At 41.9% G+C, this 17,795-nt stretch overlaps 1 protein-coding gene across 1 annotated transcript in view; it reads left to right on the top strand.

Annotated features, from left to right (window-relative positions):
• The window catches only part of LOC138583120 (cholesterol transporter ABCA5-like), a 3,134,767-nt gene that overhangs the window by 2,652,253 nt on the left and 464,719 nt on the right, over window positions 1–17,795 (top strand). Inside the window, exons 30-31 of the mRNA XM_069655080.1 lie at window positions 4,904–5,021; window positions 5,115–5,206. Of these exons, the coding sequence (XP_069511181.1) occupies window positions 4,904–5,021; window positions 5,115–5,206 (210 nt within the window). The remainder of the gene's footprint in view (window positions 1–4,903; window positions 5,022–5,114; window positions 5,207–17,795) is intronic.

The raw sequence follows: 17,795 nt of genomic DNA, 5'->3' as shown, positions 1-17,795 counted from the left end.
GGGTTCAGGTGTTTATTGTAATGGAAATTAAACCGATTTAACCGATATGAGCACAGTCATATTTCGGTGAGTGTGGCAGATTTACTATGTGTATAGCAAGTGAAATCAAATGTCCTTAGAAGAAGCTCACAATCAATTCTTGCCTAACACAATGCCCCTGCCTTCATCACCAGTGATTCTGTGGTCACTGAATTGTGTGTCATCATCATCATCCTCCTCGGGGAAAGGGGGGGCATGCTTACATCTGGGGGCAGAGGAACATTTCCCCCGAATACACATGTTGTGCAGCCCAGTGAAGATTTTTCCCAACTTCTCTGGCTTGTACATCAGTGTACCACCTCTTTGATGGAGACAACGGAACTGTCCCTTCCACAGGCCAAAGATATGCTTTTACTTTACTTTCACATTTGTACCGTGCATCCGATTACCCGTGGGCTTAAGGGCTCAACATTCAACATAATAGACAGACAAATTATAGCGGCAAGGGTTTTGTCAATAGGCTACACTGGTTGGTGAGCTGAATTTCTTAGTCAAGCAAAACAGGAGTGTTTTCAGTTCTTCTTGAACGTGTTTGTCGATTGTGTTTCTCTAATGTCCAATGGAAGTTTATTCCAGGGCAGAGGAGCGGCTATACTGGAAGCTCCCTTAAGAGTTTTATTCGTTTTGCAGTGACTCATTTTTAGCTGTGCTGTGTTGCTGGATCTGAGCTGTCTGTGATTCTGCTTCTCAACAATGCACTCCTTCAAATATGCTGGCATTAAGCCTAGCAAGCATTTTTGGGTAAACAGCAACATTCGGAAAGTGATTCTTGCTTTCACTGGAAGCCAGTGTAGACCACGCCTAGCCTCTGATATATGGTCCCTCCATTTTAGATTCTTAATTACCCTGACTGCACTGTTTTGGATGACTTGCAGGTGTTCGATCTCAGATTGGGCGATGCCAATTAGGAGGCTACAGCAATAGTAGGATTTTTAGCCTATAATAGCTCTAGCTATCGTCTCTGCAATGTCTTGTGTAATAAACGGGCGATTTTATGTAAAATGTTGATGCTGAGACAAGGCTGTTCACTTGTTCTTTCGTATTTAGGTTTTGAACCAGTGTTCCTAATGTTTTTACTTCTTTCTGCACGCCTGGCTTGTGATTGGCTTTGGTGAAGCTGCTGTACAGGGGGATTAGCTTGGCAAATTTATTTTCCGAGCTGACCACCATGATTTCGGTTTTTGCACTGTTGAGCGCCAGACCATTTTGAGCCATCCAGTTATGTATAATATCATAAATGTTGTTGATACAGTTTTCGTCCAAACTGTGCGATCTGGTCAACGGAATGACACACTGCATGTCATCAGCATAGTCTGTGAAAGGAATGTTGTTTAGAGGTAGAAGGTCAAAGAACGGTACCATGAAAATATTGTACAGGGTGGGCGAAAACGCATGCCCGCTGGGACACGCCAAATGTCAGGTCACTGGATTAGCTTCGGCCTCCCCATTCGCCACGCTGCATTGTCTCCCATTCAGGAAGGATACCATCCACTGCATCACCTGATTCTTTCCAAAAGCTTGGACTTCAGGTGAAGGAGGGCTGTCTCCGTTCCATGATCTTGCCTGAATCCTGATTGAAATTTGTTAAGAATGAGGTGACTATTAAGGTGCAGTGCGATCTGGTTATACACCACCCTACCCAAGATCTTAAGAAGGAAGGGTGTCTTAGTGATTGGTCTATAGTTGGTGGGAGTTGCTGGACATCGATAAGGCTTTTTTAGGAATGGTGTAACCCATGCTTGTTTAAGTCCAATGGGAACATGATTTTCCTCAAAGAAGGAGTTGGTAAATTTGGTGAGTGCTGGTAATAGGCTATCTGGGCATTCCTTAATAATCATGGCTGAGCAGGGGTCACTCTTGCAACTGGTGGCTTTGAGTTCTCTAATGACCTTAGCTAACTCTTCTTCAGAAACTCTCTACGGAAATTGGAGAGAAGTGAAATTGCTGTCGGGAGTTCACATTGTCTGTCGGCTGGATATATTCTAAATTAATCCTATTTTTTTAGGTTGTCTTTTTTGGCCTCGATGTATTTTTTTGATGGCGGCAAGTTTATTTGACATTGCCTTTTGGATTGAGGTACACCAGCCCTCATTTCTAACCAGCGGTTCTTTTATTAGGTCCGCTAGGGATTTTCTGTTCTCTTAACATTTTGAAAATGTCTTTCATATCTGACGGAGACTTTGCGATTCTATTAGTATTATTTTTTTAAATGTACACAAGTTTTATTTCTTTATCACTTTATGTACTTTGGAAAATGCATTTGCTTTGTTATATCTATAACAAATGTCTGTGAAATAATGCAATTCTATTGTTAATCATTTCCTTTTTGGCTTGCATTATTGTTATCTTATAGACCTTAACTGAGTTTTTATAAAGTGGAATCTGCCTCATAATAGACCTCCTCCTATGCTGTTCGTGGGTTCTGTACAGGCGTCATCAGCCACGCCAGCTGGTGATGGTGACAGTCACCTTCCAAGGATGTAGGTGGTGTTAGAAATATGAGCAAGTGTCACAATGGTCCTGACATATTAGTCAACATGTCTCCTACTGTACTGATGGCACATTTGAAATTTCGAGTTGTCTATCCCTACATTATAAAATGCCCCATGGAATACAGGGGTAATGTGCAATGTCATTTTGGGAATTCCCACATTTCACAAATCACTGACCCACCCAATGTAACTGTCATACACTTTAGCTGGATTTGTAACGTGTTTTCTTTGGGTGTCTAGTATTGGGCATTCATGAATGTGTAATAAGTTCACTGGTATTCTTGTGCACTTTGTGATAATGTTGCAGCTCTTAGGAAATATCATTGCAACATTCATGCTTTCACTGTCCGTCAATATTGGAATGTTTTTGTCCACAGGAAAACTGTGTGTCCCTATGCGTTGTGGTACCTGTAGTCCACTCTTAGTACATTTGGTATCATGCATTTCTGTCATGCTATGACGTTGTCCTGCAGGGCCTTGTCCAGTGGGGTACTGCTTAAGTGTGTCAGAGGGCAGGCCCTTCACGTACAGGGCTGAGAGAGGGCATGGATTCCATTGACATCAAATAGTTTTTTGCAATTCCATCCCTTATTGTCAGTACATTTTTGACTTGAGATGCATGTGTGTTGTATAATGGCGATTGTACTTACCCAGGATCCAGGTTGGGTTGTCCTCTTTGGGTCTCCTTATATGTTGGCAGTTTACTGTTTTGCAGGATCATGGCATCATGTTTGGAACCTAGGAAGTAGGCACAGCAGTGTCAGAGTGATGTCTGTTTCGCAGGTCACCTGCACGTTAAGAGTGTGTTATTGTTCCCTGTTCCTGTACACCACGTCTGATGCCTGGAGGGGGGCAGTAATGTCACATGCTTTCAGTCCAGAGCTGTGATGACGTTAGGGAAATGGGCAGCTGCATAGAAGCGTGCCTTTGTTGCATTTACTTGTGAAGTGTTGGTTGGCAGGGAGGTGTGTTGGGGTGCATGCTTTATTAGCGCATCTGGCACCTGGCCAAGCACAATAGAAAACATGGGCAGTGACATGCCATGCAGTGTGCTGGTATGTGCCTGTGGTGAGAAAGTGCAGCATCGGCACACGCTACAGCAGTGGTGCTTTTGTTGTTCCTATGTTGATCCTGCTTTGTAGATCATCCATCCTGTATAAGGGTGAATATCTCTACTACGGTCTCCCTGTTGAGGCAGTATGGTTTTATTAGGTGAGCATCAGTTAGTGCCCAGGGTGATGACTTGACCCGGGAAATGGGGTACCTTTCTTCTGATTGTGCTCTGTGGTGTTTCTGTGCATGCCTCTGCAGCTCAATGTAAAACAGGAGGTACTGGATCTCGAGGTTTGCAACTACTAGTGAAAAGTATGCATGGAAAGTGTTTGGTGAAGGTGAGAGCCTTACATACCGTTTCAGAGTCCATTGGGTGCACCTCTGGCTTTATTCCCATAACCTATTTGCAAGATGGAGGTAACTGCACAGTACGTTTGATGGAATTACCACCCATTTTTGGTGATATTTCTACTTGTAATGCAGTGGAATTACCATTGTTATTTATGGTGCTAAATCCGCCCATGGAATTACTGCCGGCGCTAATTCCACCGTTTTTTGGAGCTAATTCCGCTGGGACTAATTCCACGGGCGGAATTAGTCCCCATTTTCAGGAACCCTTGCGATAGAGTGGTAAAAGTGGTAGGAATTCTCTTATTGCTACTTTTCCCATGTACTGCCGAACTCCTAATGAGCCCTGATGTAATTTACAAGGTAAGACTTTTGCTTCCAAAGAATATATGGAAGGGTGTGCCGACATTTCATGACTTTTGGAGGTGACGAGGAAAACGATTAATGCATCACTGTTGAGTGTTGACAGTGTTTGAAATGCAATTGAGTTTAGTTGATTTCCAACCTTAGTTTAATGCAGCAGCTTTGATATCTTCTATTTTTGTTTTGAACTCGCAGGTTTGGACAGGTTTTTGGCATGTGTGTTATAGTTTATTAATGTTGCAGAAGAATTGTTTTAGGTAATGTGCATTCTCTTTGTGAGGCTGAACTAACCTTCGTCTAGTATGTGTAGTTATGTTTTTACTCTTGACAGCCAAAGCTTTGGGTGTCTCCCAGGTTCCTTTATTATTGATGGCTTTTGTTTAAAAAAAGAAACTACTACAACGCAATACTACAACGCAACGACTACAGTCATCTTTATTACACGTTCCTCCTTACTTTTGTAATCTCATTAGAGCACTGAAACGAAAAGCTCTGTTGTGAGTGTATCCTGTTTGCGTCCCTGTAAGAATTTCATGACTTTCTAAAACCTCCATTTTAGATTGAAGACAGTAACCACTAGTTTAACATTTTCTTTTCTTTCTTTATAGAAACCAGCAATTCTTATCAGCAGTCTGCATAAAGAATATGATGAAAAACAAAATTTTATTCTTGGAAGAAAAATTAAGAAATTTGCAACAAATAATGTCTCTCTTTCTGTAAGAAAAGGTTGGAATGAAATTATTTAATTGAGCATTTATGAAACTCTAGATCTGATCTCCCCTTAGTCTACTTACAAATTGCATGTATGTTATGTCTTAGGTGAAATACTGGGACTTTTGGGCCCGAATGGAGCAGGCAAGAGCACACTTATTAACATGCTGGTAGGAGACACTGAACCCACTGCTGGACAGGTATGTTGCAGTTGAGAGGTAGATTTGTATTCTTGACTTTATAACTGAGAATATACACATGTAGTTGCTTGAAGCCATGTAGTGCCAAAGCACTGGGTAAAGGCAGTTGGCAGAAATAAGTGCATGCTTGCTTTGATGACATTTTCTCTGTTGCATTTCAAAAGGAGCTTGAGGAATTCACAGGTACCACAACTCACAGATGAGCAGATAGTTCAGTCTCAATATGAGAAACGGAATAATACTGTGAAACATGAGTTCTATACCCCAGTGAAGCCTACTCAGCTATTCATATTCCCTAGGTAACAAAAATGACTACCGCAAGTGAGTAATAATGATGAAACCAGTTATTACAGTGTTTATAAACTGGAGGAATCTGATATGAAGTGCTACATATTTCAAAGAATCAACTCACTGGTGTCTTAATGCGCATACTTAACAGATCTTTCACTACAACCAACTCCAGTCAACACCATATTAATTTCAGTCATTGCACTCCATAACAATATGATATATGCTTGGATGAGTATTTTGACAGCATGCAGAATTTCAACTTATAATAAATAAATGTGCAAGAATTATTTTGATTTAAACATGGAAGTTATGCTCAAAATTTCATTTAGAAATCTAGACCCAATGCATTAAACCACAGTTCACAAAATATAATTAATTTGAACGAAAGTGTACACTAAGGAAATTAAAATGTGGTATTTGGAAGTATTGTATTGTATTGTAAGGATATTTATAGAGCGCAGCAAAGACCAAAGTGCAGCGAGGCGCTAGGTTGGATTAGAGAAAAAAGGGGGGCAGCAGCAAAAGCAAAGCTAGAGTAAATATGTTTTCAAAGCCCATCGAAAGAGAGAATATTCAGAAATAGCACAAAGATCATAAGGCAAAGCGTTCTTCCTCCCCCTCTGGCACGAAGGAACCTAGGAATGCACAGCAAAGATTGATTGGCTGATCTGAGAGGTCTGCAAGGAATATAAGGCACAAGTTTGGATCATAAACATTTTGCCCCACCATCATGAATGGCGTGATGAACAATACAGAGGATTTTAAACTTGACCCGGCACCTGATGGGGAGCCAGCAAAGTTGACGAACTAAGCCCTGATAATGAGTTAGTCTGGGGGCTCTCAGAGCAGGGCGGGCGCTGCATTTTGGAGAGTTTGCATGCGTTGTAGTACAGCCTCAGGTTAGCCTCAGGTTAGCCCAAATAAATGCCATTGCAATAATCCTAGAAACTCCTAATAGATGCAGTCACAATTTTGGACCTATACTTGAGCGGCAGGAATGGACGTTTTTCAATTCTTTCAATTTTGCCTACTTGGCAAACTGCAGAAACTGCAGAAAATCTGGGCTTCTCTAGAGCCTGTGCCCATTAGTTTGATCCCCATGCTCTTCACTATCGGAGTAGGTTCAAGACATGAGCCCAAAGAGGTTGGCCAGTAATCACAGGTCCAGTGCTGTCCTGTGGTGTTTAAGGCAACTAAGAGGACCTCGGTTTTATCTCCGTTAAGTTTGAGCCAATTATTGGCCATCCAATCCACGACTGCATACAGATAGTCCTTCAATTTTTGAGGGGGGTCAGCTGATGGTACGTTAAGGCGAAAGAGAATCTGCGTGTCATCGGCATATGAAAAAAGTGCACTCCATAACTAGCAATCAAATTTGCCAGAGCCCGAATGTATAAGTTAAACAGAAGGGTAGTCAAAGCAGACCCCTGGGGGACTCTACAATTCAAAGCCGTGGGCAGAGAAGTAAAAGGGGTAGGGAAACCGTTTCAGCCTGGTCAGACAAGGAGGAGGAGAACCTCTTCAGCGGGATGCCCGAGATTCCCACCTTCCGAAGGCAATGAAGCAGGCTCTCATGGTCAACAGTGTCAAAGGCCTTAGAGAGGTCAAGGAGAATTAGAGCTCCCACCTCTCTGTAGTCCTGAAGCAGAGCAATATCTTCCATGACAGCAACCATCACGGATTCTGTACCCATACCAGGACGGAAGGACTGAAAAGGATGAAGAAAGTGATTAGATTCCAGGAAGGCAGACAACTGAGGGGTCACAATAGATTCCATCAATTGCATGAGGACTGGAACAAGCGAGATCGGCCGGTAGTTCTCCACTATTGCAGGATCAGAATGTGCCTTTTTTAGTAGAGGAGAAATCACAGCATGTTTGATGGGCTCAGGAATGGGCCCTGTTAAGAAGTACATTTGGGAGGGTGGTGCATCGTTCCAGTTGATTATGACCCAGACTCATGTTGGTAACAAAGCCAGGAGAGCATACAGACCGAACAATACCAAAGACGTTTTTACCAGCCGATCTTTCTTTAATAACATGTCTAAAAGTCATCAACTGGCACTCTGGCATGAGGCCCTTGTGATTTATTTTTTCTGTATTTCTTTTTTTAACAGTTATTCGACTTTTCCCAGTGTAGTCCTAATTTGAGTCTTTTTCACATATGCTAATGTAACTAGGTCTTAAATAGTGCGACGCCTGCCATTATTGTGGCCTGTTGGCGATAGGTTCTGCAAGACTTGTGATTGGGGATCTGAGTGGGGTTAATGGGAGCAGATGGAGAGGCCACTTGAGAATCTTGACATGCTGATAGTTAAGTACCTCTTGCCAGGGTACTAATGAGTGGGTTTGCATGTTTAGTGTTGGCTAGAGGTATGATGTGTGTTAATCATATTCATCCTATGAGCATGGGTAGGTGTGGGAATGCAACGTTGGGTATGATAGGGCACATAGGAGTAGTTAAGATATGGTGGGAGCTATATGAGCGGCCGGTTGATATACAGATTGTACGGTATATCAAAGTGCATGAAGACTGCATTGGTTAGTGGAATGGAAGTTGGTTATTCAGGTCCATATCTGTGATGGTAGTTCTTAGGGTTAAGGTGTAGTGATTCCCAAGTTACTTAAGGTGGTCTTGTGCTTACAGTGGATTGCTTTATCCATTTGTATATATTGGTGCAAGTATGCATAGTTCCAATTCCTGTTGACTGGTAATTTATGATTTCTACCACTAAGTGTGATTTATTTTGTCCCTTAGAGATCTGAAGATTCTTAGGACTAGTCTGCACTAAGTATCCTGCTTTGTCTGTTGTGAATATTCAGACACAGCGTGCTGTGAGTGCACTGCTAATTGGTGGAAGAGATACCAAATTATAGATTGGGTACATGCATTACTCTAGGGGTGACTCAACAAAGCACCATTTTCAAATCATGTCCCATGTACCACAGTCATACCAGGTAACCTGTTTGTGGGTGAATGTAATATAAATGGTGACGTTGTAAGGAACTCATGGTGGCAACAGTAAAGACAGACACAAGTGATCACAGATCGAGGGTATCTATTAAACTGTATGCAGGTTGGAAAAATGCCTGATCTAAACCTAAATCTAAGATGGGAGCAAGCTACAACCATCAAATGAAAATTAGGCAGTCCTAGTGGCGTTGTGTCAAATAAAAAGGGCCTATACTAAAAAACCTATTGCCAAACCTTACAGTTAATACAAAAAGGGTGTGGGATGGTTTTCAAGAAAAGAAAGAAGTGTTCACAGATGATATGTCAGGATGTGGTATCTTGGGTCTCCATTCCCCACTTTTTTGAGCAAGGGGTAAGATGGGATTTTGGGGCACAGCACAGACTCAATCTTTCGAGGTCCTGACATATTCAAATAACAAACCAAAGATCCTTCAACAAAATGAAAGTTTGTTTCCTGGTTTCACTTAGGGTGAGGATTCTTCACCCCTGGGACCCCCTCCTCCTGGCGCTGACCCTTCACAAATCGTCTTTCACAAATCAATAACAATTCTTTCTCTTAATGCACTTTGGGTGATGGCTTCACCCCTGGATCTCCCTCGGTCGGGCTTGGATCCCTCCTCTGATCCCTCTCGACTGTTTGCCTATCTCCACCGGGTTCCCTATGGCCTTCAACAAATCTTCCTCTATTGTTCTTGTACCAAATCTTTTCACCAGTTTGCTGTGAACCTCCCTTTCATGGGTTCACATGATCAGGGTGATACTGGCTCACCCCCTTCTCCATGTTCACAAATCGCAATGTCTTTTTAAACAGTTCCAGTGGACATCCCTCGGCAGGGTTCACGTTTGTCAACACACTGTTTCTTGGGACATTAGACTTTGTCCCTTCCTTGTCAGCATCCCTCTTCCAGGTCACTGTTGCCAATTTCACATTCACACTTGGTTTCACTGTTTACCGGATTCACTTCCCTTGCTTATGGTGTCAGTTCCTAGGTCAAAGGCTTTCGACTGTACAGGGATTTTGCTTGACCGCCTGTATGACCACTTCAACCTATCTTGGCGGCTCTCATGCAACCTTCTGGTATCTGTAGTTTCACTCACACAGGGATCGAACAGTCTCTCTCGAGTTAGCACACATGGTGCTCGTTCCCTCTGCAGCCGGTCTCCCCTTAACACTTTTTTACAACTTTTTGAGCTTGGTTCAACTTGCCACTTTGCCTCTTTCATTCCCCAGAGCCCGGTTCTTATCGGCTCTCCCCTCGACTCACCGGCTGTGATGAACTGCTTGGTTTTCCTCGTAACTGTAGTCAAGGCCGGTACCACGGTAGCTGGAGTTTCCCTCGCTCCCACTTATTAGTGTCCACACGCTCTGCGTACCATTGACATCTGTTGCATCACACTTGGCTATTTTCCTCGATCTTACGATTCCCTCTGCAGAGGATTCGCACGTCTGCGTCTAAAAGGGCCAGGTCGTGTTTCTCCTTGTCAGCATCTCGATATTCGCCGCCTTTCTCCTCCTCTTTAATTGCCTGGCATGCATAGCTGTCTCGTGCGGTCTGTCTTGCTCGTACTGTGCGCTCTTGCTCCACCTTTTATCCCTGTGGGAAAAAGTAAGGGCCGTCGGGTGTGTGTGTGTGATTTAATTCAATTGCCTGACTTTGCCTGACCCTGATATTGGGACATCCCATAGAACTGGTTGCGTACTGGTCCATTGTTTTCCGTGTCGGGAAAAGGAGAGATGTAGATTTTCTAAGTGCTCTATGTGGCAGGATAGAGAAGAATTCTAGCCTTCGTCCTGGGGTGGTAGGTGATTTCGGAAGGGAGGGTTTTCGAAACTGGTAGGAGGGTTTGTGGGGCAGACAGGAATAACTGAGATTGTGAAATGAACAAGGGGTATTTCTGTCATAATAGATTGGGTGTTCAGAAAAGAATAACCAGAGGAGCGTGGAGCCGAAGGATGGGGACTATTCTGATTAAGACCGGTGAAACAAGGATTCTGGGAGTTATGGGTTCTGATGGTTACAGGGTGGTAGGAGGTTATTTAGGGAACTTCTTTGGATGGATGGGAGGTAGATGTGGAATAACCAAGGAAGACCTTAGGGACTTCATCCCCTCTCCGGTATACTACCGCATCTCTCTTTGGGTATTCCCCCGAGAATAACCTCTGGCTCCCCTGTCCAGGTGATCCTCCTTCGCTCGTCCACCCCCAGGGTTGGCATCTGAGAGCGCTGGCCCTCCCCTGGCTACCTGAATAAGGGTCTCCCCAGTTCTACTTGGGAGAACACCCTTGAGTTTCTCAAAACATGCAGGGGTTTCTCCTCTTAGGACTTGATTTTCAGGTAAGCAAGGCAACCAGCCCTGCACAAACAAAATGGATGATGGGGATTTGGCCTTAAAAGGGCCTTACCCACCTGAGTCCTGTTGCTCATTACCCTAGCAGCTGGATAAGACTAATATGCAATGGTGTCAGGTGCTTTGACTAGGCATACCCAGCACAGAGCCTGCTATCATATCCCTCGGCTGTATAAAATTAAAGTTGCAAGCTACTAGCCAAGCATAAAAACAAATGTACCCCCTAAATTCTCCAATGCATATAGCACACAATTGTTCTCACCAAGAGTCAATTATCACTCACCAACAGTTAGTGGTGAGTGCAAATGTCGAGGCCTGATACCTGTAATGTTTAGATGCGCCAGCCCTCAGTAATTCGGTGTCCACCAATATCTTTGAGACTATCCCACACTCGAATTGTATCATCTACATAGCAGTCACAAGTAGTGCACCAGCATACCCGGCAGCAAAGCTACACTTTTCGGTTTGCTCACAATACGCGTGCAGCAAGTAGACCAACCATCTCACCACGTCTTCCAAGACCGGCAGGGAATCGAATAAGGCTTCTACTTGCGCACCCATGAGCCTTGGTCAGAAGGCCTCAAGGATGTTATCTCGAATAGCGTTGCATGTTTCAACCACAGAGAAAACATTGAAGGCAAAGGAAGCCGTACCCTCTTTGCCGAAGGAATTGAAGTCAAAGGGCCTATCAACATCAACCTCGTATACATCTTCGGCTTTCAAGCCTCAGTCAAAGATTTTTAAAAATCTTTTGGTTCCAGCTTCGAGGAAGACGAGGAGGAAGACGTTATTCTGTTCGGGTATGAACATTTTGGAACACCCAAATCTCTGATCAATCTCATTTGGAGGATCTGGCTACTTGTCGTAAAGAATCCAGTGGTCTCGATACATCCGCATAGGTAGAATTCGAAACCCAAGATGTAAATGCACACCCTAATGCAGCCTATAGAACGGTCATGAAAAGGGTAATTGAATATTTGGGCTGGGCACGTCCTGTAAATGACATAACTCAGGATGACCTGACTGACATCCTGGATAAAGTTCCAGCTAAAGATCCTATGTTGCCCTTTCATTCGGCCTTAAAGAACCCCATATTGGAGAACTGGCAGAAGCCTGAAGAAATAGTCCTTTTGTAGATCCAGATTTTCTTTAAAGGCCACCGTACTCCAGAGAGTTTGGTAGTGGAGATGACTACTTTCACTCCCCCCCCACATCCCCCCCTAGATAGGGATGACACAAAGTACGAAGCCTCTCCTGAACATGCTCTGGAACATTTCAACAGCACCACCACTCTCTCCACAAACTGGGCTTCTCCCTCCAATTCAAGAAGTCCCAGGTGTTAGCTTCCCAAAAGCTGCAATTCATTGGAGCAGTCCTGGACTCTTGCTTGGGGACAGCTTCTCCTCCTGAGTTGAGTGCTCAACATATATTGCAGATGGTTGAAGATTTCAGAACGCCCAACATCTACCAGCATTTGATTTTCTGAGGTTACTGGACCTCATGGCATCCTGCATTTTCCTAGTGCCAGAAGCCTGCCTAAGGTTGGGGTCCCTCCAATGTGCCTTCAGATCCCACTGGTCACAGTTCTCAGGCGGGATGACGGTCCTTCTTCAGGTCCTGCACAGGATCTCCTGTGATGGGCCTGCGAGGAGCATGTGATGGTAGGGGGAACCCTTTTGACAACCCTGGCCGGAGATAACAGTAGTTACAGATTCTTCCCTTATGGGATTGGGAGGTTACATGAACGACTTTACGATCAGCAGACTTTGGTCTCCATCAGAATCCAGACTACACATAATCTTTTTAGATCTGAAGGCCATCAAACTGGCACTGATGGCTTTTTTGACATCCATACAGGGGAAGAACGTCCTGATAATGAAGGACAACACAGTGACCATGCATTACCTCAACAAGGGAGGCGGTGTAGGGTCACTACCACTGTGGAGGGAGGCAGTGCAGCTCTGGTTTTTGGCACTACCAAACATTGTTACCTGGGAAGTGTCCATTTCTTTACCTACTACGTTTGATGCATCATCAATTTACTTTCCAGCTACCAATACCATTATTCCCTTTGGTCCAGCCCCAATGCCCACCAGCAGGAGCAGACTCTTTTCTTCCTTTTTTTAAACTTTGTTCACTCTGCAGCGCCTGGATACCATGGCGTCACCAACAGTACAACTGAAAGTAGTTGCCCTCCCGTAACCAGAAACCTTATCACCATAGGTTCCCATAAGCTCACATTGGCTTGTGTTGGACATTGGAACGACCACAGCACCAAGACCAGTATCTTGCACAATCAATCTTTTGCAACCTTTATTCCCTCATTGGAAATGACTGTTGTTGTTAATGGAGACCACGTCCTGAAACTTGTCAATAGAATTGAATGTATTCTAGTCCGGGTTGGACTACATTTCTATAGTTGCATGCTTGTAATCCTGAAGGTAGCAGGGATTGTTATGTCCTATCAGCAGATATTTGTAAATACCATACATGGCTTCTAAGTGTATATGAATGTTATAATTTAGCTGCAACAGTACAAAAAACCCATATAGATGCTTTAGGCCAAGCAATAACACAAAGGTTAGTGTTTCACAGATGTTTATTCTTAGTTTTATTTTAATGATGTATTTATTAAAGAATAAATATAACGCCTAGCTGTCCTTATATCTATGCATGGTCCCTCCCTATTAAAATAAGGTGCTCTTGTGAATGTCCAAAAGAAAAGTTCCCACAGTCCAAACTAAGTCTACCTGACCCTACCAGTATTCTAATAACTAAAGATAGGAGAATGTATCCCTTCTCCTTGAGCTTGCTTCTTGCAGGCTTCTTCTTCTCAGTTCTCGTTAATAAAATAGTTCATATAGTTCCTTCAAGACTTTATTATACTCCTTTCCCATCTCAGAGGTTGACTTCTTGAACCTTGAACAACTATTTTGCTCATAATGGGTTGCTTTCCTGCATTCCCAGAGTAGTGATACCCCATCTCTGTAAATCTCTTGTTTTATTTCCTCTTCTCCTTTCCTTAGGTCACAATATTCTTCTTCTTTAGCTTCTCTGTCTTTTGACAGATATTCCAGTTTGCCATTTCCTCGGACATGGCTCTCTTATGCTTAGTGTGTCTTAAAGTTTCTATTGCATTCATATTACTCTCATTAAATACTCGGCTTTTCTCCTCATGTGTTTGTTTCTTAACTTCAGTGTCTCTTTCAAGGTTTATTATATTAAGGCTTATCTTGTCATTCCATGTTCTTGTATATATCACTGGGACAAGTATGAACTGTCCCATAATGATAACTCTTAATGTATTATTCAGTACTTCTTTCAAGGTTTATTGCATTCAGGCTTTTCTTGTCACCATCATTACATTTTTGTACTCTCATCTGTATATCACTGAGACGAGTATGAATAGTCCAATAACGATTCCCCTTAGGCCTCCCATGTCTCCCGTTTTCCCCCTTACCTGGGCGTGCCTTCCATAACGTCACTGGGTACTTCGTATGTTAGGGATTCGCGTTTTTCCTCGTTTGCTTGCCACTTGCTTCTCTCTAGCTTACCGAGCTCCGTATTCTTCTTATTTAAAGATTGATCGCTTCACAGGTAACCGGATGGTATGCGGTCGGGCTGCGTAGTGGTCTCGGCGTAGTTCGACAGACCGCCGGTCCACAGCGGGATTTCCGTGGTCACACCAACAATATTGCCTTCTCTCTTCTTCGTTTGTGCTGGACGCTCGGCATCCCGTGCCCTGTTCTCGGCTTCTCTGCAGTTTTCAAACTTGCTGGGTTCACCATCTGCAGAGTCCTCCCCCTCTCAGGTGTTGTGTATTTCTGGGGCTTCCCTGGCTGGCATATGTGTCTCTCGGCCTCCGCTTGCTGCAGCATCTCTCTTCATCTAAGCTTCTTTGTCCCAGTTAAATCGGAATTCCAACTTAAAGAGACATATTCAATTTCTGGTTGACAATAACAAATGGTAGCATCTTCTTCTTCCCAGTCTCTATATTGTATGTCCTTCAATTTGTCTGATAATCCCAAGTAGGCCATAAATGAATTTGGAAGTCCTAGCATTCAAATTATTATTGCCTCTAGGGTATCAAACAGTTCAAACCATTAAATGTTCACTTTATGAAACTGTTTATGCAACTCTGATTTAACTTATTACCATGTTTAGCAGTAATTGGTCCATGACTTAAAATGGAGTAAAATGATCGGATGTGTAGAATTGAAACCTCAAAACACCTATTAATTGAATGTAAGAAGCTGGATGTGATAAGGACCTTGTACCTTAGTTAATTTGTGCACCATTATGAATATATTGTATCCCATCAATTCCAGCTGCGTTGCCTAACAAGAAGAGGCACCTCATTAACAGTAGCTTTAATTAATTATTAGAAGGTGATAAACAATGTGCTGTGGAAGGAGGAGACTGGCCAAGGGGTGCCATAGTGGTTGCTATAGACTTTTAATTTTTTTTCTCCGAATTGTCTTTTTCTTGATATCTTGATGAATATAGCCAAAAATCAACAGTCATTCGGTCGAAACAAAAGCATCGAACGTTAAAACCAGATAGTACTTCAACACCCGATCAATTAAGGGTTAAAACAATAGAAAGGAACGACGAGTAAAGAACCCTATGTATAGACTAAAACACAGGTGACAGTTGAAAACAAACTGTCAATGCGTGAGAACCGGAGAAAGGAAACACCTGTTGACATGAAGATCGTATTGCGTGATAGAAATCATCAGGTAAACAAAATGAATAATAATAATGAAATGACAAAATGAGAAAATATGACCTATATTACAGTCACGAAAGCAAAATAACCCGTACTTTTGATATTTCAGATACATGATGAGTGCCACAATTGAATATGTAAAATCACAAGTGGGAGGAAACCAGTTGGTATACGGAGGTTACACGTACAATCGTGAAATGAAACATAAAGAATCAACATATTGGAAATGTACGGAGTACTGCAAATTGAAATGTACAGGAAGAGCCATTACGGAAGGGGAAAATATACGAAGCACAGGGGAGCACAATCATATGCCAGATAATACTGCTATATTGATAAAAAATACAATAAATGAAATTAAGAAAAATGCGGAAACACATCAAAATGAGGCAAGTGGCTCAATAATCAGCAGGACATGTGAAAAAATACTGCTGCATGTAGCGGCTCAAATGCCAAATACAAAACTGCTACAACGTAGCATTAATAGACAAAAACAACAAAAAGAAAACCTGCCAATGGCACCACACACCTATGCTAAAATAAATATACCAGAAATATTGCAAAAAAACTGAAAAGGGGGAACAGTTTCTCTTCGCCACATTAGAAATTAAACAGGAAAAAGTATTAATTTTGACAACTAATAACAATTTGCTACATCTGGGAAATTCAGCAGTATGGCATACAGATGCAACATTTAAATCATGTCCTGAACCATGGCAATATTAATGAGACAGTAATACTGTTGGTGTAAAACTGAGGAATTGTACAGAAGTCTATTTGCAACAATAAAAGAAGCTATACCAGAAAAAATACCTAATACAGCAGTAATGGACTTCGAGCTGGGACAAATAAAAGCTTTTAAAACAATATACCCAGAAACACATATACAAGGATGTTTTTTTCATTTTGGCCAAGCCATTTGGAGAAAAATACAAAAACTGGGACTGCAATCGAAATACATTGAAAACAGTTATTTTCAACACAACATAAGGCAAATATTTTCATTAGCATTTGTACAAGAAGACCAAGTAATTGCATATTATGAAACACTGATTGACACTGAATACTTTAAGAAAAGTGAGGAACAATTTGCAGATTTAAGGAAAACAGGCCAAGAACAAACAACATTCAAGAGGGATGGCACAGTAGATTAAACAATTTAATGTAAATAACCCAAATCTGTGGCATTTCATAAAACAACTTAAAATGGAACAATCAGCACAAGAAATTAAAATCACTCAGACTATTTCAATGGAAAATACACATTAAAAAAAAATACAGAGAATATGAAGAACGAATAGTGAGTATCATGAACAAGTTCGAAACAATGGAATCCATGAACTACTTACAAGCATTATCATATAACTTAATTTTTAAAAAAAAATAAGTAACAAACTCACCAAAAACACTGAGTTTGAGCGTAATCCAAAATCCACAGAAGAAATAACCATAAAAATCTGATTCCATCGTAATTCAGCAATCCAAATAAAGTTCCAAATGAAAAATTTGCCAAAGAAATCCAAGCTATCCATGAAGAACCAATCCAAGTAATCAGGAATCCGTAATCCAAGCTAAAAATCCATCCAGTAGTTGAAAAAAAAAACATTCCACGATAGAAAACCATAAAAAAAAAGAAATCCATCCAGTAGTATCCGTTCAATGACAAAAAAAACACAGCTCCAAGTTGAAAAAACAAAAAGAATCCAAAAAAAATTGGGAGAGCATCAGCAGAAGCACCCACCTCAACGAAAAGGAACTCGCAAAATGGCGTCCACGCCTGAATGCGTAAACGCCAAACGTCATACGTAACACGTTGGACTACAATAATAAACAAAAACAAAACTTGAACATGAAAAATAATCCAATGGCGGCATCTACAGTTCAAAATGTATACAAGTTTTAAGTGACAAAAAGTTAAATCATACAGTTAATATATAAAGAAAAAATATTAAATAAAGTTTATATATTAAAAAACAATAAATTACACAGTTTATATATTAATAAAAGTTATTTAATACAGTATATCATTATTAAAATAAATGTATTATTAGAATTACCAATAAGCGTCCATGTAATTATTTTAGATATAATAGTCGAAAAGGATTCTCACGAAAAAACAAGATGGCCGCCGGCTATGATACAGCTCCGAGGCGGTACGCATAGGCGAAACTCACACGGAACTTGCCGTAAAACAGAAGCCCATTGCGGCGTGACCGGTGCCCGACTTGCCCAGCAGGAGGAATCAAG

This window comes from Ambystoma mexicanum, chromosome 3q (assembly GCF_040938575.1).
Source record: "Ambystoma mexicanum isolate Mex_15411 chromosome 3q, UKY_AmexF1_1, whole genome shotgun sequence".
Taxonomy (NCBI): domain Eukaryota; kingdom Metazoa; phylum Chordata; class Amphibia; order Caudata; family Ambystomatidae; genus Ambystoma; species Ambystoma mexicanum.
Note: the sequence above shows the minus strand (reverse complement) of the source record. Positions and strands in the feature narration are given on the sequence as shown.